General features: G+C 39.1%; 1 protein-coding gene across 9 annotated transcripts in view; it reads left to right on the top strand.

The window, feature by feature from the left end:
• LOC126293658 (NK-tumor recognition protein-like) overlaps window positions 1–16415 on the top strand; it is a 95103-nt gene that overhangs the window by 55607 nt on the left and 23081 nt on the right. For 8 of the 9 annotated variants that reach the window (XM_049986943.1, XM_049986948.1, XM_049986949.1 and 5 more), the window contains 2 exons: window positions 4100–4152; window positions 10467–10770. In XM_049986943.1, coding sequence (XP_049842900.1) covers window positions 4100–4152; window positions 10467–10770 — 357 coding nt within the window. The remainder of the gene's footprint in view (window positions 1–4099; window positions 4153–10466; window positions 10771–16415) is intronic. The other variant, XM_049986952.1, reaches the window with a different exon arrangement.

The raw sequence follows: 16415 nt of genomic DNA, 5'->3' as shown, positions 1-16415 counted from the left end.
TCCCTTCAAGACACTGTCCATTCCATTCAACTGCTCTTCCACATCCTTTGCTGTTCTGATAGAATTACAATGTCTTTGGCAAACAACAAAGTTTTTATTTCTTCTCCATGAATTTTAATTCCTACTCCAAATTTTCTATTGTTTCCTTTACCGCTTGCTCAATATACAGACTGATATCAGCTACAATCCTGTTTCACTTCCCTCTTAATCACTGCTTGCATTTTGTTCCCCTCAACTCTTATAACAGCCATCTAGTTTCTGTACAAATTCTAAATAGTCTTTTTCTCCCTGTATTTTACCCATGCCACCTTCAGAACTTGAGAGTTTTCCAGTCATCATAGTCTAAAGCTTTCTCTAAGTCTACGAATGTTTTCCTTTCTTTAACCTATCTTCTAAGATAAGTTGTAGGGTCAGTATTGTCTAATGTGTTTCAACATTTCTACGGAATCCAGATTGATCTTCGCCGAGGTCACCTTATATCAGTTTTTTCATCCGTCTGTAAAGAATTCATGTCAATATTTTGCAGCTATGACTTATTAAACTGATATTCGGTAATTTTCTTTTTGATTAGAATTATTATATTCTTCTTGAAGTCCGAAGGTATTTTGCCTGCCTCATACATCTTGCTCTCCTGATGGAACAGTTTTGTCATGGCTGGCTCACCCAAGGCTATCAGTTGCTGTAATGGTATGTTATCTATTCCTGGGGCCTAGTTTCAACTTAGGTCTTTCAGTGCTCTATCAAATTCTTCAAGCAATACCATATCTCCCATTTCATCTTAGTCTACATCCTCTTCCATTTCCATAATATTGCCCTCCATCGCCCTTGATAGACCTTCTACATATTCATTCCACCTTGTGGCTTTCTCTTCTTTGCTTGTGACTGGTTTTCCAGCTCAGCTCTTGATATTCATACAGGTGGTTCTCTTTCCTCCAAAGGCCTGTCTAATTTTCCTATAGGGAGTATCTGTCTTATCCCTAGTGATATATGTTTCTGCATCCTTTCATTTGTCCTCTAGCCACCTGTGATTAGCTATTTTGCACTTTCTGATGATCTCATTTTTGAGATATTTGTATTCATTTTTGCCTGCTTCATTTACTGCATTTTTATACACTCCTGGAAATTGAAATAAGAACAACGTGAATTCATTGTCCCAGGAAGGGGAAACTTTATCGACACATTCCTGGGGTCAGATACATCACATGATCACACTGACAGAACCATAGGCACATAGACACAGGAAACAGAGCATGCACAATGTCGGCACTAGTACAGTGTATATCCACCTCTCGCAGCAATGCAGGCTGCTATTCTCCTATGGAGACGATCGTAGAGATGGTGGATGTAGTCCTGTGGAACGGCTTGCCATGCCATTTCCACCTGGCGCCTCAGTTGGACCAGCGTTCGTGCTGGACATGCAGACCGCGTGAGACGACGCTTCATCCAGTCCCAAACATGCTCAATGGGGGACAGATCCGGAGATCTTGCTGGCCAGGGTAGTTGACTTACACCTTCTAGAGCACGTTAGGTGGCACGGGATACATGCGGACGTGCATTGTCCTGTTGGAACAGCAACTTCCCTTGCCGGTCTAGGAATGGTAGAACGATGGGTTCAATGACGGTTTGGATGTACCGTGCACTATTCAGTGTCCCCTCGACGATCACCAGAGGTGTACGGCCAGTGTAGGAGATCGCTCCCCACACCATGATGCCGGGTGTTGGCCCTGTGTGCCTCGGTCGTATGCAGTCCTGATTGTGGCGCTCACCTGCACGGCGCCAAATACGCATACGACCATCATTGGCACCAAGGCAGAAGCGACTCTCATCGCTGAAGACGACACGTCTCCATTCGTCCCTCCATTCACGCCTGTCGCGACACCACTGGAGGCGGGCTGCACGATGTTGGGGCGTGAGCGGAAGACGGCCTAACAGTGTGCGGGACCGTAGCCCAGCTTCATGGAGATGGTTGCGAATGGTCCTCGCCGATACCCCAGGAGCAACAGTGTCCCTAATTTGCTGGGAAGTGGCGGTGCGGTCCCCTACGGCACTGCGTAGGATCCTACGGTCTTGGTGTGCATCCGTGCGTCGCTGCGGTCCGGTCCCAGGTCGACGGGCACGTGCACCTTCCGCCGACCACAGGCGACAACATCGATGTACTGTGGAGACCTCACGCCCCACGTGTTGAGCAATTCGGCGGTACGTCCACCCGGCCTCCCGCATGCCCACTATATGCCCTCGCTCAAAGTCCGTCAACTGCACATACGGTTCACGTACACGCTGTCGCGGCATGCTACCAGTGTTAAAGACTCCGATGGAGCTCCGTATGCCACGGTAAACTGGCTGACACTGACGGCAGCGGTGCACAAATGCTGCGCAGCTAGTGCCATTCGACGGCCAACACCGCGGTTCCTGGTGTGTCCCCTGTGCCGTGCGTGTGATCATTGCTTGTACAGCCCTCTCGCAGTGTCCGGAGCAAGTATGGTGGGTCTGACACACCGGTGTCAATGTGTTCTTTTTTCCATTTCCAGGAGTGTATTTTCTCCTTTCATCAATTAAATTCAGTATCTCTTCTGTTACCCAAGTATTTCTACTAGCCCTCGTCTTTCTACCTACTTGATTCTCTGCTGCCCTCATTATTTCATATCCCAAAGCTACCCATTCTTCATCTACTGTATTCCTCTCCCGTGCACTTGTCAATCATTGTCTAATACTCTCTGTGAAACTCCCTGCAACCTCTGGCTCTTTCAGTTTATCCAGGTCCCATCTCCTTAAATTCCTACCTTTTTGTCATGTCTTCAGTTTAGTCTACAGTTCATAACCAATAAATTGTGGTCAGAGTCCACATCTGCCCCTGGAAATGTCTTACATTTTAAAATCTAGTTCCTAAATCTCTGTCTTACCATTATATAGTCAATCTGGAACCTTCCAGTGTCTCCAGGCCTCTTCCACGTATACAGCCTTTTTTCATGATTCTAAAACAACGTGCAAAATTCCTCCAGGTGACTTCCCATTCTATTCCTTACCCTCAGTCCATATGAACCTACTACTTTCCCTTCTCTTCTTTTTCTTACTATCTAATTCTAGTCCCCCATGACTGTCAAGTTTTTGTCTCCCTTAACTATCTAAATAATTTCTTGTATCACATCATACATTTCTTTAATCTCTTCATTATCTTTGGAGCTAGTTGGAATACAAACTTGCACTGCTGTGGTAGGTGTGGACTTTGTGTCTGTTTTGGCTACAATAAGGTGTTCACTATGCTGTTGATAGTAGCTTATCCGCATTCCAATTTTTTTATGCATTATTAAACCTACTCCTGCATTAACCATATTTCATTTTGTGTTTATAACCCTGTATTCACATGACCAAAAGTCCTGTTCCTCCTGCCACCAAACATTACTAATTCCAACTATACGTAACTTTAACCTACCTATTGCCCTTTTTAAATTTTCTAACCTACCTGCCTGACTATGGGATCTAACATTCCACACTCCGATGTGTAGCATACCAGTTTTGTTTCTCATGATAATGACATCCTCATGAGTAGTCCCCACCCGGAGATCTGAATGGGGGACTATTTCACCTCTGGAATATTTTACCCAAGAGCATACAGTAAAGCTGCATGCCCTTGAGAAAAATTATGGCTGTAGTTTCCCCTTGTTTTCAGCTGTTCACAGTACCAGCACAGCAAATCCGTTTTGGTTTAGTCAATTATCTAGACTGTTGCTCCTGCAACTACTGAAAAGGCTGCTGCCCCTCTTTAGGAACCACATGTTTGTCTGGTCTCTCAATAGAAACCCCTCTGTTGTGATTGCACCTACAGTATGGCTATCTGTATCGCTGAGGCACACACGCCTCCACACCAATGCCAAGGACTGAAGAAAGTTTAACAATCATCTACATCCATTTTTGTGCCATCAGTTTATCTTTATTATTTCGGTTCTTCTCATTTTGGTATTTTAGTACTTCGATGTACAGATTTATTTTTTGTTCACTTGATAATTTTCCAAATATGGAAGCACCCATTTCATGTTATCTGCTTTGTCATTACTTGGTAGCTTAAAGATAACTGAACTATGACCTACTTTTGTATTTTCAGAGTGAAGGGAAGCATCATCGCAAGGATAATTTGGCATCGAAGGCTGCTATAGTGTAAGTGGTTGTTAACTTAATTTGTGCACACTCTCTCTCTCTCTCTAGTACAGAAAATGGCTGGTTAGCACTTTACAAGAGTTGAGAGCTTCAATTTATCTTAGAAGTGAAAGCTAGGATAGTATAGAAGTCCTGAGAAAATTTGAAGTAAATCAAAGCATAATGAAAATCAGTATTGTCGTCATTTGCCTGTAACCATAGTTTCCCATATTCATGTCTACAACTATACTCTGCAAGCCATTTTAAAATATGTGGTGGAAGGTACATTTGTGAAAATTACTTTCAAACACTTACCTGTTCCATTCACAAAGGGCATGCAGGAAGAATGATTCCTGATGAAGCTGAATATGAGCACTAATTAGTCTGATTTTCTTGTCATGGTCAGCTTTTCTGCTGTCCAAATTTGATCATCTTGTTCTACTAGGTGTCTTTCCTGTGGCACATTTTGTCTGGTATTTCAACAGATAATTCCAATTTTATTTCTGTAATGTGTAGCTGGAATCAGCCAAAAATACCCATTCAATAGAGTGGGCCCAGATTAGTTCAGTGCAGTATTCATTTTACCATCATGCATCAACAGGAACAGTAAAACATGAAGAATAATCAGTACCCCAGCAGTGCCTTGGCAGTGCTTCTGCAGTCAGTATGGACCAGGTTAGTGCTGGTACTGCTGGCGTACTGCCCCTGATAAAATTAATATTGCACTCCACTAATATGGGACCGCCCTGTCGATTGGGCACATAAAATTCCACTTTAAAAATCATTTTGTATGTAACGTGAAACAAATGAATACTGGGCATTGCATGAGAGACATGATGAGCAGAATTTTATGGGCTGACTACAGCTAGCCAGCCGGGGTGGCCAAGCAGTTCTAGGGGCTACAGTCTGGAACCGCGCAATTGCTATGGTCGGAGGTTCGAATCCTGCCTCGAGGATGGATGTGTGATGTCCTTAGGTTAGTGAGGTTTAAGTAGTTCTAAGCTCTAGGGGACTGATGACCTCAGAAGTTAAGTCCCATAGTGCTCAGAGCCATTTGAATCATTTGACTACAGGTACACATTAGAAAAATGAAATTGGAAATATCTGCCAAAATACCAGAAAATGTGCCTGACAACTGTTAGGAGAGAAACACTGTTTAGTTTGTTAATATGGCCCGTTTTCAGTTCTTAAGATGTGCCTCCATCCATTCTTGCATGAAATGTGTCTTTAATGTGATACGTTTTTAAATTCCCTTCTGTAATTTTTAAATCTAACAACTGAAGTTTAACTGAACTGAGACTGAGATCATACAATTCTTTCTCTGATGAGAAGCCTGTAGAGAAGAGAAATTGAGTCGTTAAGAGGCTATTTTCAGAAAGATAGTTCAGTATTCCGTTGTGAGTTATCTTCTCAAACATTTTTAAGAACACAGCATAGCAAGTAGTAGAGAGTGTGCACTGACTCTGTGGCAGAATTGATTGATACTCACAGTCTGATCCTCAGTAGCATGAGTTTTGTTCACCTCAAAGTTTAAATTTTAAATGAGTGTGGAATTGGTGTTTGCTCAATATTGTACACAACAGCACGTTTCAAATGACATTAAGAATGGTGACCACTTCACTTCCTACAATAAATGATTAGTTTAGGTCTTCAGGCCTGTATTGACAATCACAATGTTAGTTTTTAAAATTAATTTTTCTGTGATACCACCAAATAAACAGTGCACAACATCAAATTGTCACAGTTCACACTTTTCATTGTTCCCCAATGATTTATTGAAGAAGATCACCCCATGATAGTTCAATCAACTCTGCCTCTAACATGGATGTTACTCGTTAGCTTTCAAACCATTAACTGATTATTTCATGACTGACATGCTCTTATAAAGACTAGTGTAGGAACAAGCCATTATTTTGAAAAATACTTGATACTTCAAAATTTGGGTAGGTTGGAATTTCTGTTTTTGATGAACTACTGTAGAATTTTGGATTAAAGAGAGTGTTGTTAATTCAAATTTTAGAAAAATAAATGGACACTATTTTTCTTCAGTAGTGTAAATCCCCTTGTTCACATATACATGCACCATATTTCAAATTAATCAAATTTTATGAATTTATTAATTACTGAGTTAATCAATTAATGCTGTATGTCATACTATAAAAAAACGTATGTTAACAAAGTATGTAGTCGAAGTCTGGACTCTAACTGTGGTTATTACAAAATCTGCGGTAGAAAATGGTACTGGGTATGAACTTCAATGTTAATTACTGTGGAGGATAATTAGTGTTAGTTAATTTAAAACACTTTGCTGAAAAGTCTCTGGCTGTCACCACCATCTTGTAGCCCAAAGTTGATTTATTAGTTTTGAAATAAGCCAATAATTTGGGTGGCTCATCACATTTTCACAGCATTTGGCATGCAGAAATAGTGACGCACTGCAGAGACAGGTAACAACAGTAGAATTTGAATAAACAGTTTTCACAATACTCATCTATTATTCTTGCTTTTTGTTGTAAGTTGTAGGCTCATAGCCCATTCTGAAATGAAACTTTGTATAATGGTCTAGAGGATGCTCGGCTGGATTTTGTTAAATAATATGAACGCCGGTGGACTTTCTGGTGTTGAACACACATATTTTAAGTCATTTCACTTCACAGTACAAATCAACACCAACCGCGATGCTAACACAACACGCACAACTTTTACCCCATCCTCACACTTCAAACTCAATCTATCGAAAGACAAACATTTACCTCTAACAACATGTAGCAAAGAAAATACTATAAAATATTTATCTATATATGCAAACTCATCTTTGAAACACATATTTCCAAAATAGGTACAAATAATTGTTTATCATTGATTATCTTTTTAAGAAGTCCATAATCATCACTGTAGTTACAATAAGAGAGTGTGTGTGTGTGTGTGTGTGTGTGTGTGTGTGTGTGTGTGTGTGTGTGTGTTTTTTGATGTTTATACATGCTTGTATAGCTGTATGGTAGTGGATTTCTGGGTTTTGATTCTTCAACTTGGGAATCAGTCATTTCATATGATCCAAGATCAGTTAGTAAATTTGTCTCACCATAACCAGTTTTATTACAAGTCGGAATGCTTAACTTTCAAATGGTGTAGGGCATCTTCCTCAGATATCATTATTAGCTCATAGGTGTTTTGCATGTAGCAACCTTTAGTGGTAACTATAATTAAACATACCTTTTAATTAGTGGTGCCCTAATGAAAACTAATTATGCAAACTGAATCAGACTCTTTAAATGAGCATCTGAATAATACCTTTAAGTGAAAATCAGTCTGAATTGGATTTTGAGATTTTTTGTATAGATGTTACATGACAGTAGATAAATGTACCAAAAATTAGCAAGAAATTTGTTTCTTTATGGGAACAGAGAAACATAACAGATAGCTAGAATTCATCTTCTGTGTCACAACTGCTATAGTTCAGCAGTTCCACCTTGAGATGTCAGTTGATCTGCAGGTGACCTACAGAAGTACATGTTACTACGGCAAATGCAGCACACGAATTACTCGTTTGTGAAATTTATGTAATGAAATGAAAATCCAATGGAAAGTATGTAGATGCAATTAATATGCCTTAATGGACATGAATTGTCAGGAAGTTTAGTTTCCAGGCGGTCTTTGAAATTTTTGAAGACTTCAGTTCCTTCTGAACCTGTTTAATGTCCGTGAAAAACTGGCATTTCGTGTAATAGAGAATCAGCTTCAGAATATTGCCCATCATATGACCTTCACAGCATCCAGTGTTGGATATTTCAGCACTAATGTGATCTAAACTATTTAGATGTTTGTAAAAGAAATGTCATCCCATAAACTGTTGACACGGAGTTTTGTGTTGACAATGTTTTCCAGTTGCATAAGAACACTGAAGTTGTCCTTTGATGGGTATGTGAGCAATGTCTTTCCTGTAGAGGAGCTGTAATCTCTAATAGGCATAACCAAAGAGAGTGACATATAGACAAATTCCAACTTAAAGGGCACAAACACTTAAGGCATAATCTGTCAGAAGATAAACTAATCATTCCTGTGCTGAGTTGCGTTTGTGACTCTCCAGCATGCATTGTGGATCAGACTAAGCCTCTGTGAGGTTATGTGGAACATACATCATTTTCTTAATTATGTTTTTGAGTTCCAAAACTCTGTCTCTGTTCTTTTTGTTGCAAATATCTTGCTAATGTTTGCATTTGTCTTACTTATGATGTCAATGAAAGTTCACTTTTTTTGTTCACAGTTTGCAACAAAAAATAATGAAAATTTTGCAGGAATGTGAATGCACTGTGACATTTATAAGCTGAGGAAGTCTATTACTAACAGATGATAATTGCAACTCGGAGACCTCACAGTGTTGAAATGACATTCGGGTGGCTCATGGAACTAGAACTATATTTACCGTGAATGATTAGTTTACGACTAACAGTTAAGAACGGCACATAGCTAGAGAATCACCCTAACTTTCGTGCCTTGTCACTGCATATCCATTCCTGATACTTCGATGCTTAAGACTTAGAAATTCACCGTGACATTTCGTAATGTTCAATACCACGATTTAATTAATATTCTTTACGGTAAATATGGTTCTAGTTCCAACATAACTGAGAATATGGAAGTCGAACATACTAACGATGTTGGCACATATTGCCCTTTCTTTCTACCCACAGGCATTAAGCATTATGCCCGCCTTTAATTCAAGCTGGCCAATGCTATTTGATGAGATCTTGATGCCAATTTAAGATAAGTTTAATATTTATGCAACATCGTTTAAAGTATTCTCCCATAGGCAGATAACTTTGGCCTTGTTGCTCTAAAGAATCTACGCTGTATACAATGTAACCTTTGAGATATTATTCATATCAAACGTTAGTTTGCAGACTATATTTTGTAAATGATTGACCTATGTCAGTCAGTAGTATGTAAGTGTGATGACGGTGGCATTGTATGCCCAGTCACACCCTACTTTAAATATTAGGTTCTGATTTATGCTATTAACCTATGTGAGACACTTACACTTTGCTCACTATATCCTTTATTTATGTTCCTGTTCAAAAAGAGAAGAATACAGCTCATGTTCATATTATTAGCTTGACCTTTGTCGGTCAATAGTATATGAGTGTGTTGGCAGTGGTGTTGTATGCCCTGACACACCCTACTTTAAATATTAGACCTTATTTCTTGGTAGTCTATGTGAGAATTCCACCATGCTCACAATAATCCTTATCCTAAATGGTTAATAGCCTTACAGGCAATATACTAAATAGGTAATATCTGATACACTAGAGTGTGTATTTCGACAGTTAGGGTGGCATAATGTATTTAAATGCATAGGGATCTTGAACCCACCACTAACTAGTAATTAATCTTTGCCCTTAAGAGTTTTGTTCCACGTCACACCTGTGACTACATATAGTGGACAGTCGTACATATTATATTTATAGTTAGTGTATGTTTGGTTAAGTTATTACAGGTTTCCTAAACACAATGTTGACCATCTGTGCATAAGTCATAAATGATGCCCTAAGCTTTACACACCCCGTCAGTCGTAAATGTGTAGTAATGTAGTGCCATAACATAACAACGTTAGTCAAATTTCGCATTAACAAATTTACATATTACTCCATGTGTAATGGAAATTATTCTATTTCCTCCTTCTTCTAACCTGAGAAGCTCTCGTGCTATGGACATATAACCTCGTTCATCCCCCGCATGAGATTGTGCAGAACCATACAACATAGCAGTGATCATATGTAGTTTTTAATCTAAGAAGCTGAACTTAAACGTCTAAGTAAATTTCTCATCAGTTTATAAGGTCTCGGTTTACAGTTAACGTTCATCAGGATTCTATCTACTTGGTGCCTTGTTCTCTCACAAATTTACAGTTTAACATTATAGGTAATTTCCCAGTACATAACATAAAGACAGCTAATGAGAGGCACCTTTGACTTTCCGTGTGCACATGCGTGTGATCCGCCCTCTTGCTTGGTACATATCTGCGTGCCACAGTCAGTTCCAATGTAGTGCCTGCGGCTAACCGACCGCTTTGCACAAAGTGGAGCCGGGGCTGTTCCTCAGTTAAGTAACATAGCTTGACACGGTACCACAGTACTTTAGCTTTTTATGTTTGACCGTGCCTTATTCTGGCATGTATTAGTTTATTTTATGCTTCTGAAGAAGGCTAAATTACTCTAGCTGAAACCTTGGTAAATACCAGTAACATTTCGCAAATGTGGCGGATTTTTGACACATTACTAACATAGTGCATTTGTGTAATTGTATGACTGACGGTAATAGATCTCATTATTTTCTAGGTGCAGTATGGAGACCAAGGTTAACAGCAGAAGCAGCAGCTGGTCACATGAAACAACAGAGACTACAAACAGAGAAGAATCAGGAAGCAGTAATGGAGAAAGCAAGAATACGTGCACACAGAAAGACAGGCAACATCTGAATCAGAAAAGGAACAAAAACAAAGAGAGTCAGACCATGTGTTTGGCACAACCAGAGAACGAGTTTGCATGTCCCACTTGCTTAAAGACTTTCAGTGACCACAGCAACTTTGTAACACATCTACTTGCTCACAGGGAAGAGAAAATCTTCTCCAGTGCAGAACAGGTACTTGTGCATAGTCACTCTGAAGAAAATCCATTTACATGTGCTTAGTGTTCAAAAGCCGTTTTCACATTTAAACAGTTTGGGGACACATATACTGGTACATAATGAGCAAAAGAGTTTTTTTGTGGTGCTTGTTCAAAAGAATTTTCCCTGATGCATCACCTTGAAGCTCATTATGTTGAGGCATGAGGATGTGAAATTGTTTCCCTGCCCATGTTGTTAAAAATCTTTTTTTACGAATAGTGTTCAAGAATACACTTTGATACATTTATGAAGTTAAATCTGTTAACAGCTCAGTTTGCTAGAAACATTTTCCATGTGTATACACATTGAAAAGGGGCATACATACTCATGAATGACTGTACAAAGTTGGATGTATGGGAAACACCATTACCTGTCCTGTCTCTTCTGTTACCACACAACTTGTTTCGGAACAAAGACTTCCATTAACAGATGCAAAGCATGAGATGAATGTATTCAAAAGACCAGACCATAACTGTTTTATAATGGAGTTATTTTGCTGTTGAATCAATAATGCTTAGCAAATCTAACTATGCTCTAAGGTGTTCTGTTTCGCATTCGTTTTCCTATTAATGTGGGAAAAAATAAAAGATAAAGATTGGACTTTAAGTTAAGATAATTCAATCTCTCTTTTACTTACCTTCTCTTCATTGTCCATTACCACTCGCTCTAGCTGTTTATCCGAAGGAATGATGTTCATGGTTGCAAAAGTGCTTCCAGGGTTTTGTATTTATTTATTCACTTCAGTAAATGATATTTCACAGTCTACTTGTTTCCGTATTTCATGTCTTATTAATAATCTTCTGTGCTAATCCCATCTGATCGGCATGAGGTCCAGAATATAACTCTGCTATGTGAACATGTTCCCCCCCGCCCCCTCCCCCCTTTCTGAACCATGGACCTTGCTGTTGGTGGGGAGGCTTGTGTGCCTCAACGATACAGATAGCCATACAGTAGGTGCAACCACAACGAAGGGGTATCTGTTGAGAGGCCAGACAAACGTGTGGTTCCTGAAGAGGGGCAGCAGCCTTTTCAGTAGTTGCAGGGGCAACAGTCTGGATGATTGACTGATCTGGCCTTGTAACACTAACCAAAATGGCCTTGCTGTTCTGGTACTGCGAATGGCTGAAAGCAAAGGGAACTACAGCCGCAATTTTTCCCGAGGGCATGCAGCTTTACTGTATGTTTAAATGATGATGGTGTCCTCTTGGGTAAAATATTCCGGAGGTAAAATAGTCCCCCATTCGGATCTCCGGCCAGGGACTACTCAAGAGGACGTCATTATCAGGAGAAAGAAAACTGGCGTTCTACGGACTGAAGCGTGCAATGTCAGATCCCTTAATCGGGCAGGTAGGTTAGAAAATTTAAAAAGGGAAATGGATAGGTTAAAGTTAGATATAGTGGGAATTAGTGAAGTTCAGTGGCAGGTGGAACAAGACGTTTGATCTGGTGAATACAGGGTTATAAATACAAAATCAAATAGGGGTAATGCTGGAGTAGGTTTAAGAATGAATAAAAAAAATACGAGTACGGGTAAGCTACTACAAACAGCATAGTGAACGCATTATTGTGACACGAAGCCCACGTCTACCACAGCAGTACACGTTTTTATGCCAACTAGCTCTGGAGATGATGATGAAATTGATGAAACGTATGATGAGACAAAAGAAATTATTCAGATAGTGAAGGGAGATGAAAATTTAATAGTCATGGGTGACTGGAATTTGAGAGTAGGAAAAGGGAGAGAAGGAAACAAAGTAGGTGAATATGGACTGGGGCTAAGAAATGAAAGAGGAAACTGTCTGGTAGAATTTTGCACAGAGCATAACTTAATCATAGCTAACACTTGGTTCAAGAATCATGAAAGAAGGTTGTATACATGGAAGAACCCTGGAGATACAAAAAGGTATCAGATAGATTATATAATGGTAAGACAGAGATTTAGGAACCAGGTTTTAAATTGTAAGATTTTTCCATGGGCAGATGTGGACTCTGACCACAATCTATTGGTTATTACCTGTAGATTAAAACTGAAGAAACTGCAAAAAGGTGGGAATTTAAGGCGATGGGACCTGGATAAACTGAAAGAAACAGAGGTTGTACAGAGTTTCAGGGAGAGCATAAGGGAACAATTGACAGGAATGGGGGAAAGAAATACAGTAGAAGAAGAATAGGTAACTTTAAGGGATGAAATAGTGAAGGCAGCAGAGGATCAAGTAGGTAAAAAGATGAGGGTAACAGAAGAAATATTGAATTTAATTGATGAAAGGAGAAAATATGAAAATGCAGTAAATGAAGCAGGTAAAAAAAAAATACAAACATGTTAAAAATGATATCGACAGGAAGTGCAATATGGCTAAGCAGGGATGGCTAGAGGACAAATGTAAGGATGTAGAGGCTTATCTCACTAGGGGTAAGATAGATACAGCCTACAGGAAAATTAAAGAGACCTTTGGAGAAAGGAGAACCACTTGTACGAATATCAAGAGCTTTGATGGAAACCCAGTTCTAAGCAAAGAAGGGAAAGCAGAAAGTTGGAAGGAGTATATAGAGGGTCTATACAAGGCGATATACATGAGGACAAACAATATTATGGAAATGGAAGAGGATGCAGATGAAGATGAAATGGGAGATGTGATTCTGCATGAATAGTTTGACAGAGCACTGAAAGACCTGACCCGAAACAAGGCCCCCAGAGTGGACAACATTCCATTAGAACTACTGATGGCCTTGGGAGAGCCAGTCCTGACAAAACTCTACCATCTGGTGAGCAAGATGTATGAGACAGGCGAAATTCCATCAGACTTCAAGAGGAATATAATAATTCCAATCCCAAAGAAAGCAGGTGTTGACAGATGTGAAAATTACAAAACTATCAGTTTAATAAGTCAGAGCTGTAAAATACTAACGCAAATTCTTTACAGACGAATGGAAAAACTGGTAGAAGCTGACCTCGGGGAAGATCAGTTTCGATTCCATAGAAATGTTGGAGCACGTGCGGCAATACTTATCCTACGACTTATCTAAGAAGAAATATTAAGGAAAGGCAAACCTATGTTTCTAGCATTTGTAGACTTAGAGAAAGCTTTTGACAATGTTGATTAGAATACTCTCTTTCAAATTCTGAAGGTGGCAGTGGTAAAATACAGGGAGCGAAAGGCAATTTACGATTTGTACAGAAAGCAGATGGCAGTTATAAGAGTCGAGGGGTATGAAAGGAAAGCAGTGGTTGGGAAGGGAGTGAGACAGGGTTGTAGCCTATTCCCAGTGTTATTCAATCTGTATATTGAGCAAGCAATAAATGAAACAAAAGAAAAGTTCGGAGTAGGCATTAAAATCCATGGAGAAGAAATAAAAACTTTGAGGTTCGCCGATGACATTGTAATTCTGTCAGAGACGGCAAAGGACTTGGAAGAGCAGTTAAATGGAATGGACAGTGTCTTGAAGGAGGGTATAAGATGAACATCAACAAAAGCAAAATGAGGATAGTGGAATGTATTGGAATTAAGTCGGGTGATGCTGAGGGAAGTAGATTAGGAAATGAGACACTTAAAGTAGTAAAGGAGTTTTGCTATATGGGGACCAAAATAACTGATGATGGCCGAAGTAGAGAGGATATAAAATGTAGACTGGCAATGGCAAGGAAAGCATTTCTGAAGAAGAGAAATTTGTTAACATGGAGTGTGTCAGGAAATCGTTTCTGAAAATATTTGTATGGAGTGTAGCCATGTATTGAAGTGAAACACGGACGATAAAAAGGATGGACAGGAAGAGAATAGAAACTTTCGAAATGTGGTGCTACAGAAGAATGCTGAAGATTAGATGGGTAGATCACATAACTAATGAGGAGGTATTGAATAGAATTGGAGAGAAGAGAAATTTGTGGCACTACTTGACTAGAAGAAGGGATCAGTTGGTAGGGCATATTCTGAGGCATCAAGGGATCACCAATTTAGTACTGGAGGGCAGCGTGGAGGGTAAAAATCATAGAGGGAGACCAAGAGTTGAATACACTAAGCAGATTCAGAAGGATGTAGGTTGCAGTAGGTACTGGGAGATGAAGAAGCTAGCACAGGATAGAGTAGCATGGAGAACCGCATCAAACCCATCTGAGGACTGAAGACCATCACAACAACAACATGTGAACATGCTCAGCATAGTAACCTACAATTCCCACTAGTACTTTTTACTAAGTATAATGATTATTGTTATTGTTATTATTATTATTTCTTTCTTATCTCAGACGTTATGTCTGGTCAAAAGTAGAAAGTGACACGGACCTTGATCAAGCGTGACTTCCTTTTAAGTGTACGGTATATGTTATATTGCATTTAGGAATTTTCGGGTAATTGAACATGTATCAATAATTACGGATTTCTGTAGTTGTATATATAAGTTTGGATGTAGCTGTAGTGCATTTATGTACTGGTGGATATTGTGTGGTATGACTCCTGTAGTTGATAGTATAATTGGTATAATGTCAGCTTTATCCTGATGTCACATATCCTTGACTTCCTCAGCCAGTTGGATGTATTTTTCAATTTTTTCTCCTGTTTTCTTCTGTATATTTGTTGTATTGAGTATGGATATTTCGATTAGTTGTGTTAATTTCTTCTTTTTATTGGTGAGTATGATGTCAGGTTTGTTATGTGGAGTTGTTTTATCTGTTGTAATGGTTCTGTTCCAGTATAATTTGTATCCATCATTCTCCAGTACATTTTGTGGTGCATACGTGTATGTGGGAACGCGTTGTTTTATTAGCTTATGTTGTATGGCAAGTTGTTGATGTATTATTTTTGCTACATTGTCATGTCTTCTGGTGTATTCTGTATTTGCTAGTATTGTACATTCACTTATGATGTGATCTACTGTTTCTATTTGTTGTTTGCAAAGTCTGCATTTATCTGTTGTGGTATTGGGATCTTTAATAATATGCTTGCTGTAATATCTGGTGTTTATTGTTTGATCCTGTACTGCAATCATGAATCTTTTCGTCTCACTGTATATATTGCCTTTTCTTAGCCATGTGTTGGATGCGTCTTGATCGATGTGTGGCTGTGTTAGATGATACAGGTGCTTGCCATGTAGTGTTTTCTTTTTCCAATTTACTTTCTTTGTATCTGTTGATGTTAAGTGATATAAAGGGTTGTAGAAGTGGTTATGAAATTGCAGTGGTGTAGCCAATGTATTTATATGAGTGATTGCTTTGTGTATTTTGCTAGTTTCTGCTCGTTCTAGAAAGAATTTTCTTAAATTGTTTACCTGTCCATAATACAGGTTTTTTATGTCGATAAATCCCCTTCCTCCTTCCTTTCTGCTTAATGTGAATATTTCTTTTGCTGAATGTATGTGATGTATTCTATATTTGTGGCATTGTGATCGTGTAAGTGTACTGAGTGCTTCTAGGTCTGTGTTACTCCATTTCACTACTCCAAATGAGTAGATCAATATTGGTATAGCATAAGTATTTATAGCTTTTGTTTTGTTTCTTGCTGTCAATTCTGTTTTCAGTATTTTTGTTAGTCTTTGTCTATATTTTTCGTTTAGTTATTCTTTAATATTTGTATTATCTATTCCTATTTTTTGTCTGTATCCTAGATATTTATAGGCATCTGTTTTTTCCA

The sequence above is a fragment of the Schistocerca gregaria genome, chromosome 10 (genome assembly GCF_023897955.1).
Source record: "Schistocerca gregaria isolate iqSchGreg1 chromosome 10, iqSchGreg1.2, whole genome shotgun sequence".
Taxonomy (NCBI): Eukaryota; Metazoa; Arthropoda; class Insecta; order Orthoptera; family Acrididae; genus Schistocerca; species Schistocerca gregaria.
Note: the sequence above shows the minus strand (reverse complement) of the source record. Positions and strands in the feature narration are given on the sequence as shown.